The 9,868-nt window shown below is 36.4% G+C and overlaps 2 protein-coding genes across 2 annotated transcripts; both read left to right on the top strand.

Annotated features, from left to right (window-relative positions):
• Positions 1-1,649: 1,649 nt before the first annotated feature.
• On the top strand, positions 1,650-5,591 carry LOC306863376 (transgelin-3-like). The gene is made up of 5 exons (XM_079406677.1): positions 1,650-1,729; positions 2,312-2,527; positions 2,613-2,787; positions 4,516-4,618; positions 4,755-5,591. Exons 2-5 carry the CDS (start codon positions 2,348-2,350, stop codon positions 4,894-4,896), a joined length of 600 nt encoding a protein of 199 aa, XP_079262803.1. The 5' UTR covers positions 1,650-1,729; positions 2,312-2,347; the 3' UTR covers positions 4,897-5,591.
• Positions 5,592-6,662: 1,071 nt separating this feature from the next.
• Positions 6,663-8,425, top strand: c1qtnf9 (C1q and TNF related 9; the record flags this gene model as incomplete). The annotated part of the gene is made up of 3 exons (XM_079406375.1): positions 6,663-6,849; positions 7,096-7,158; positions 7,656-8,425. 3 exons carry the CDS (start codon positions 6,663-6,665, stop codon positions 8,423-8,425), a joined length of 1,020 nt encoding a protein of 339 aa, XP_079262501.1.
• Between the last annotated feature and the right edge of the window lie 1,443 nt (positions 8,426-9,868).

Raw genomic sequence — 9,868 nt, 5'->3', positions numbered from 1 at the left:
AACTCAGCTGACAACAATAATTTTAACTTAATCTATAATTTTTATACATTTTAATCCATCATTAATATACATACATACACGCCTGACCTCATTCATTTCAATTGTACCTCACCATAACCTAGGTTACTATTATTTTTTAAATTTTTGAAAAAAGAAAATAGTATGTGCAACAAGTGATAATGCAGTTTTGTTGCAGTTAACATTAGGTCACAAATGCTGTAGATTGAGTTTTTGCTGAACTCTGAACGTTCCTTTTAGGCCAGTATCTTGTAAGGAATTAGTGGTGTATGTGTGTGTGTGTGTGTGTGTGTGTGTGTATACACTACTGATTTAGCCCACCTGAAAATCCCACTAAGCAATAAGCATGTTATATTAAAGCTGACCTTTCAGTTCTCTTCTGCCCTTTGCATTCTCTGTTTAGTTGGAGGACGTATTGGCCCACTGCTCCAGAAACAGCTTGGTTGTTTATTAACGTGCATGATTAGTGTTTGACCGCATTCAATGGGCCAGGGGCTTTTTTTTTTTTTTTTTACCCGATCCCAAACCAATGAGCTTTAACAACCAGACTGACCTTTCTATATCAGTTGATTATCAGAGGCCTCTAAATTGAAATAGCACCAAGCAGTTTACGCAAAATAAAACATGACTAGACGGGAATACATTATTCAGGTGTCATTTAAACCACAGTAATTGCTCAGTAGAAGAGCTTGCTAGTATTATATAAGCTGCCTTATATTTTGATGTCGTTTAGCCACACTATTAAACTATTATAAAACACTATCCCCCGGTTTCATAGACAAGGCTTAAGCCTAGTCCTAGACTAAAATGTAAGTCTGAGCCGTTTCAACTGAAATAAACTTGCACTGACTGATCTTAAAATATATCATTGCCTTTGTTTTGTCTAAAGATACACGCCAGTATTATTTTTTCTAAGCATGTTTATAAAAATTTCTTAAATGTCCTAATTGAACTAAGGCCTAATCCTGGCTTAGTCTAAGCCCTGTCTGTGAAACCGGGCCTATGTAGTTTAATACAATCTTAGGGGTATGTTGTTTATTACGTATTATGTAATTAAAGATTTAAGTTCCTCAGTTTACTCTCTTAGGTCTACTTATGAAAAAAAAATTGTTTATTTAGTAGTATCTAAAGTAGCTTTAAGCCATGCTTAAAGAATTCAGTAATTATTTTAGCAATAGATGACTTGCTTTTCCTGTTTATCACGTGCTACTCACTTTTTCTCTCTCTCTCTCTCTCTCTGCAGAATTTGCATGCATTAGTAATGCATCTTAATCTAATTGGAAATGGGCTTGGTTATTTATTACTGAGAGGACAAGAGCAAAAGGACCTGGGTTTTTTTTCTGTCAGTTTTTAAACCGCTTTACATTTTTCTTCTTAAATCTGGCATTACGAAAACGGATTTAACGTTATAGGGAGGTGTAATTATATATTTTACAACTCGTTATTTTAAAACTAAGATTTTATTAGAATATTATTGCAATGCAGTCTGATTCGTTCCATAGTGCCCATTTTGTGTCATGCATCCACCGATGTAAGCTAATTAATATTCATAAGCCAAGCCTCACCATAGTATGATTCCGCGCACCGGACAGTGTGCTGGAGCCACGCCCCGTCCCCCGCCGCATGGATGTTTCAGTCCAGCATCTGAGCACTGACCACAGGAAGGATTTGACCTCGCTGCACAGGAGGACGACACGCGCATCTGCTTGTAGTAAGTAAATCTTTAATTATTGGCAAAATGATTTGTATAATGTTAACGCAATCAGAATTAAATAATTATCAGTAACTGTTTGAATGTAGTAGTTTAAAACTAATTTGTGTTAAATATGCACATGCTGCATATATATATATATTTTTTGCGTCTGCACGCTCTACTTGATTATAAAGAATCGTTGAATGATTGCAGTGGTCTCGTGGATTATTATTATTATATGTTAGAAATAGCTTTAGATTTTTAGATATTTATTTTTTCTTTAAAGTCACGCATGGGAACAGAAGCATGGACCACACCCCAGTCAATATTACCCCTTGTCAGTCCATGTGTTCATACATACAAATTTATATATGATACAGTAGCTAGTCTGTATCATAATACAGGAATACTGAAATCATATTTACAATAAGTTAATTATTGTTTGAATGAATATTCACAAAATGTTATACACAATTACTGTAACCAAAAAAGAAAGAAAAAAAAAGAACAGTAGCTAAAGCGAAAATTATAAAACCTTATATTTTCTTCCCTTTGTAGTACAGATTGAGCTAGTGTGTACATTTTTTGTTTTTGTTTTAGATATACTGGGTATAGATATACTTATTAAACTTGACCATGGCAAACCGAGGACCCAGTTATGGACTGAGCCGTGAGGTGCAGGAGAAGATCGATCAGAAGTATGACCCAGAGCTAGAGTCTCGACTGGTGGACTGGATTATTGCTCAGTGTGGAGGAAATATAGAGAAACCACAGCCAGGGAAGCAAAACTTTCAGAACTGGCTAATGGATGGCACTGTGAGTAAATACCACAATATTACACCAACATGATTCCATTCATCTTTTATTTATCATTATCTCCCCCATTCGTCCACGTCTGCAGATCCTCTGTAGACTCATTAACAGTTTGTATCCGCGTGGTAAGGAGCCTATTAAGAAGATCCCAGAGACTCAGATGGCCTTTAAGCAGATGGAAAAGATCTCCCAGTTCCTGCAGGCAGCTGAAGTTTACGGAGTAATAACCACAGACATTTTTCAGACAGTGGACTTGTGGGAAGGTACAGTAAAAATTTGCTTTTATAAGTTCTGGAACAGCACTTCGTGGACTTCGGAATTAGCTTGGTGCTAGTAAAAGCAAACCGCTGCAGAAAATTCATAAATACAGGTGCATATCAGAAAATTAGAATATGGTGAAAAAGTTCATTTTTTCTTGTAACTTATTTCAAAAAGTGAAACTTTCATATATTTTAGATTCATTACATGTAAAGTAAAACACTTAAAGTTTTTTTGTTTTAATTTTGATGATTAGAGCTTACAGCTCATGAAAGTCAAAAATCAGTATCTCAAAATATTAGAATATTTACATTTGATTTTCAATAAATGGCCATCCATACAGTATAAATTCTGGGTATCCCTTGTTCTTTGAAACCACAATAATGGAGGAACACTGCTGACTTGGCAATGGTCCAGAAGACAAACGTTGACACCCTCCACAAAGAGGGTAAGTCACAGAGGGTCATTACTGAAAGGGGTGGCTGTTCACAGAGTGCTGTATCAAAGCATATTAAATGTAAAGTTGACTGGAAGGAAGAAATTGGGTAGGAACATGTGCACAGTCAACAGGGATGACCGCAAGCTTGAGAATAATGTCAAGCAAAGCTGATTCAAACACTTGGGAGAGCTTCACAATGAGTGGACTGAAGCTGGAGTCAGTGCATCAAGAGTCACCAAGCTCAGACGTCTTCAGGAAAAGGGCTACCAAGCCACTTCTGAAACAGAAACAATGTCAGAAGCATCTTACCTGGGCTGGGCTGTGGAGAAAAAGAACTGGACTGGTGCTCAGTGGTCCAAAGTCCTCTTTTCAGATAAAAGTAAATTTTGCTTTTCATTTGTAAATCAAGGTCTGGAGTCTGGAGAAAGACTGGAGAAGCACAGAATCCAAGCTGCTTGAAGTCCAGTGTGAAGTTTTCACAGTCAGTGATGATTTGGGGTGCCGTGACGTCTGCTGGTGTTGGTCCATTGTGTTTTATCACGTCCAAAGTCAATGCAGCCGTCTACCAGGAGATTTTAGAGCACATTATGTTTCCATCTGCTGACAAATTTCATGGAGATGCTGATTTCCTTTTCCAGCAGGACTTGGCACCTGCCCACAGTGCCAAAACCACTTCCAAGTGCTTTGCTGACCATATTACTGTGCTTGATTGGCCAGCCAACATGCCTGACCTGAACCTCATATGGAATCTATGGGATATTTTCAAGAGAAAGATGAGAAACAGTTGATCCAACAATCCAGAAGTGCCACAGGCTGATCGCTTCCATGCCACACCTCACCGATGCTGGAATTTATGTTAAAGGAGCCCTGACCAAGTATTGAATGCATAAATTAACATACTTTAAAGAACTTGAACTTTTCTGTTTTGCAAATCCTTTTTTGATTGATCTTAGGAAATATTCTATTTTGAGATACTGATTTTTGACTTTCATGAGCTGTAAGCTCTAATCATCAAAATTAAAATAAAAAAAACCTTTGAAGTGTTTTACTTTACATGTAATGAATCTAAAATATATGAAAGTTTCACTTTTTGAAATAAGTTACAAGAAATGAACTTTTTCACCATATTCTAATTTTCTGAGATGCACCTGTAGAAGTTTGAATTGTTTTGAAAGATTGCTTTTAATCAGTCAGGCCTTGCATACTACAGTACATCATCCTAGAAAGCATTGCAAGTTGCGTTCTTGGTGTGTAGCCAAGTCACTTCGATGCTTGTTGGTTCCCTTGGTTAAAGGAAAAGACATGGCAGCCGTCCAGAGAACACTAATGGCCCTGGGTAGCGTCGCTCTCACAAAAGACGATGGACTTTACCGAGGTGACCGGGACTGGTTTCACAGGTGAGAGAGACAATTCCTGTGAAGATTAACGCCAGACTAATTCATAGCGGGGTGTTAAATCCTGTCTGGTTGTACTTGTGAATGGACTTTGTTGTGTCTCAGTGCCATGTGAACTCTTTTTGATCTCGTGTGACAGGAAATCTCAAGGCAACCGGCGAGAGTTTTCTGAAGAGCAGTTGCGACAGGGTCAGAATCTGATTGGTTTACAGATGGGCAGTAACCGTGGGGCATCTCAGGCTGGCATGACTGGTTACGGCATGCATCGGCAGATTATGTAAATCTATACCAGTGCCCGACAACTTGCCTAAAACACCCAGAAGACCTTAAACCCTCTCACCCCAGCCCTCACTAAGCAGTGTTCTTTGATGGTGCATCTATTTGATGAAGAAGAGCAGTCTTTGTAATGTCAGAAATATAGTATAATAGAGGTTTTAAGATATTAGAGCATGCTAGATATACGTTTTAAGTTTGGTTTGCTCAGCTTGTAATAAAATCAATTTATTTATTTGTAAATGTATGCAGAGTCATAGTTTTATCTAAACAAGTCAAACCAACTGCCTTATTCTCTATGTGCGAACAGTGTGTTGACATACCAATAACAGACAGCAACTATAACAGTCTACTAGTTTACACAGTGTTTGAATGTACAGTGAAAGACAAAAGTTTGCTCTTGCAGATACGGTATCGCACCTGTTGTTATTGCTGGGTTATTCAGTTCTTTTGCTGTTTTAATAGCAAAAGTTAAAAAGGATGTCAATGCACATACTAACCAGAAGTACTGTATGCAATAGTCATAAATATAGAAATATATTAATTTGCGTTGCCCATCGTTATTGTGTGTGAACATTCCATGTCAGTTTCATAAGCTTGGTTTTGGTGACCATGTTTGATGTAAATGTTTAATAAATTGGTACCTTAACATGATTGGTTAATGTGTTTTTGTTTCCATGAAAATAAAATGTAACATGGCATGAAGTTAAGCCTAAAGAATATTGTACAATGTTTTAAGTATACTTGAGGTTCTTGAATTGCTTATATAGTCCTTTACAGATTTAAAAAAGTTATTGATGTTACATTGTGCTATCAGGATATTGAAAAACACAAAATGACAATATATTGCTCCTGAGAAAATATTTAAGTCTTATGAGTTGAAACGATGAGTCTGAGCAAGACATGGAATCAATCTAGTCTACATTTAATAACCTATATTTTTAAAATGGCCTTAATTTATTTTTATATATTTAATTTAGCAATATATAAAATCACAATATTTTAATTTACAATTTCATATGTCTATACTCCAAAGGCATTTCTCTTAGTGTGGCACATTGAAGCTCTGTTATAGTTTCTCCTAAATGGCCATAGAAACCTTTTAGCTCTAATTGAAGGGGGAGGAAGGCAGACATGACATATTTCAAAAGCTTAAGGCCAAACGGATTCATAAAGGCAAGCTTTGGGATGCGTTGGATTGCATTTGCAGTGTCACTGAAGTGGAAATTTAATCAAGATAGAGTAACACCCATAAGGACCTACATGGGACCATATGCATTAAGCACTGAATTGCATGATGCTCTTTAGACTGACTTTATGACTGTTCAGTAACATTTTTAAAGCAACCAAATCAATTACAACAAATTAAAGAACAAGATGCTCTGGTCACATAACATCCCAAAGCCTTTAAAGAAGTGACAGACTGACTTTCATGAGGGTTTGTTCAGTTTGATTTTAGCTTTACTCCACAATGTAATGAATATAAATGGGTTTTGTTAGCAAAACCCTATGCTAATATGGATTGGGCAATAGCATGTTTCAGGTTGATTATTATCTAAGCTAAAATACAAAATGGAATTACAATAGAGGACACAGGTGATGTGTAACGTATTTGGGTAAAATAAGTAATCTAAACAATGACTTTCTGACCAATGAAATAGCAGGTTTACAATATGTCAAGTCTTAAAAACTCTTCAAATGTTTGTGCACATTAAGTTTCTTGAAACACAGAGACTGTTCTTGGACTTCAGCTGCTGAAGTGCTTGAGAGGACCATGCTCTTCCCCACAAAGATTTGTATGCTTTTTCTGGTTGCATTGGTCAATGCTGCAGAGCAGAGCGTTTCTGACAAAAACACCGGCTGTGCGTACGGTCACCCCGGCATACCTGGAGACCCAGGACACAATGGAATGCCAGGACGTGATGGCAGAGATGGGGCCAAAGGTGATAAAGGAGATAGAGGTAAGAATGACAGTAAAACGTTTGACTCCAGTTAATCAGTCACATTTGAGCTCAGTTATGAGGTCAGATAGATACACAAATTAAACAATGTTGTAAAAAAAATTATTCGGAAAGATGTTTGCAGTACTATTTGACATTTAGATGTTAAAGTTCAAGCTTAGTTTGCCAGATTTTGACCTCCTTGTATGTAACTGAAGTGCTTCATATGATACATACAAAAAACACAACTGTTTATATGATCTAAAGCTGATATAGGAACATGCAGCACAGCTGGTAAAGATGGACCAAAAGGAGATAAAGGAGAACCTGGTAAATATTAATCATCTCTTTGTGTCTTTTTCTTCCCATAATAGGAAGAAGTGAAAATTGTATTTATTTATTTAAATTAAGAATGTGTACCTAAAATGGCCAAAACATATTAAAAAATGTAAAAATATATTTACATCAATTTATATTTTGATACGTTTTAGTTATTAATATTAGCTATTAGTTATTATATATATTTACTTACAATTTATTACATATTTTCAATATAAATATATTTGTATTGTCCAAAATATATTTTAAAAATACAATGTGGTATTAACCTGATGTATTTTATTATTAGAAATGTATTGTATATATGTATATATATATATATATATATATATATATATATATGTGTGTGTGTGTGTGTGTGCTTGTGTGCTTGTGTTTGTATATATATATATATATAGTTTCTAAATATATGCATTCTATTCCAGTTGAGAAGAATACAGTAAATATTTTAATTTAATTTGGCTATCATCAGGTTGGTTATTTTTTAGGTGTTCCTGGCATAGTCGGTACGAAGGGGAAGCGTGGAGACAATGGAGAAAGGGGTCCACCTGGCAAAATGGGGCCCCAAGGCTTCTCGGGGCCACTGGGTTTAAAAGGTCAGAAGGGAGAACTTGGTTTGCCAGGACCACAGGGCATCAAAGGGGACGTGGGTCCTATAGGCCCTGTGGGACCACAAGGAGACATTGGCTATAAGGGAGACAAGGGCATACAGGGTCCTTTGGGGCCCCCAGGGCGACCAGGCCCAAAGGGTGAAATCGGCCATCCAGGTATCAAAGGCAGCATTGGTGTTCGTGGTGAGAAAGGGTCAAAAGGGGACATAGGGGAGCAAGGCCAAAAGGGGGACATGCCTGAGATACCAAAAAGTGCCTTCTCAGCCAGACTGAGCGAAAGCTCCAAATTACCTGCTGCTTACACTCCAATTGTCTTTGATAAAATCCTCTATAACAGTCAGGGACACTATGATCCTCAGACCGGCCGCTTCACTTGTGCCGTCAGAGGAGTGTATTTTTTCACCTACCATATCACTGTGTTCTCTCGCAATGTAAAAGTGGTCCTGATGAAGAATGGTCAGCCAGTAATCTACACTATGGACAGCTATCAAGGTGGTGAGGACCAGGCTTCCGGGGGAGCAGTCCTAGAACTGCAAGCCGGAGACAAAGTGTGGTTGCAAGTGGCTGATAAACTGCTGTTTAATGGGTTATATGCAGATGAAGACGATGACACTGTTTTTTCTGGGTTTCTCCTCTTTGCAACCTAAAGACGCTGCTACTAATGGGAATTTAGTGGTACAAAACAATGCTTTGAAAGAAGATATTTTAAATTCACTAAATGGTGTCATTATAATATTCTGCTAAATATAAATCATTGTTTATGTTTCTTATATTAATTTGTGAACAAAAATAATGTCTCAAACAAGTTAGCGTTTTAGTAGCCTACTTATGGGTCAGTCAACCTGAAGTCAATAGGTTTTTAGTTAAATGCCTATAAGGTCTGTGTATGGTTAACGCAAGCGCGAGATATTTTCACATTTTTTTCTATAACATAAAATTATGTAATACCCCTTGTGTTTTTTTTAATAAAGCGTTTTTGTGAGAAGCTTAATGATGTTGACATTTAAGTCATTTATAGTCTATGTTTAGCTTGTTACTTTTGATGATTGTATTTAGACTTCAAAATTTGTGTTCTTTTGTGAAAAGTATCATGATGAACAACATATGCAAGAATCATAAACCTTTGTTGGCAACAGAGCTTATTTTCTGCAATAATCCAAAAGGCAATGAAAAAATCCTATATGGACCCTTTTTAAAAGACTGACACATTTAACGGTCATCAGTGTCATAAATCCTCAAATGTTTTTTTATATTTTGATATTTTTTTTAAATGTATGTTCATTTATAACACTGTACTTTCTATTATTCACCTTTGCATCAAATTACAAAGAAAATGATAATAAAATAAAATAAATTAGTTAACACTACTAAGAGGGTGTTTAATGCAGTGTCTATGGGAAGGGCAGTACATTTTACATTGTTCTCTCTTCTGATTACCGTTATCTCGTTATAGCCTACCGTCTCTCTCAATTTTTTTCCTCTTTTGAAAGTCATGAAAACACTATCGTGGAGTTTTTCTTTTACTATTTGAGCAAATGGGAATGCTTTGCTCTCGAAGTTAACCCAACTATGATGACTTCCACTGCTGAGAAACCCGGAAATGTGAAGAAGGTCCATTGGGTTTTTGTTGAGGGAACCAGAGTGATGCTAACTTCCAGTTGGCCAAAAAAAATAAAGAGTTATAATGTTAGATGGAGATGACGCTAATGTTTTGGATTAAAATGAATTGGCACATGAATTAAAAAATAGTTATAATGATATGGATAAGTCATTTATAATAAACACTGCAATATTCCATTAAAAATATATAAGAATGGTCCATTTTGATTAACCTGGTAGCAACACCAGGAGGTTTGATTTCCTAGACCTAGGGGATATATTTGGAAAAGCATCTGCCAAATGTTTAAATGTAATTTACAGGCTCATATTTGGAGAATTTGAATACACCCTTTGGGAAAAATATTTGTTCTCATCCCACACTGTGTTAAAGAAATTGAGCATACCTAAAATAATCTTGGATGTACAATGGAGGCCACAAATGAATGAGGCCAAGCAAGAACTAACAAACACCTAGCACTTAGCTAAAAACA

The sequence above is a fragment of the Barbus barbus genome (genome assembly GCF_936440315.1).
Source record: "Barbus barbus genome assembly, chromosome: 44".
In the NCBI taxonomy this organism is placed as follows: Eukaryota; Metazoa; Chordata; class Actinopteri; order Cypriniformes; family Cyprinidae; genus Barbus; species Barbus barbus.
This window is presented reverse-complemented; position numbering and strand designations above follow the sequence as displayed.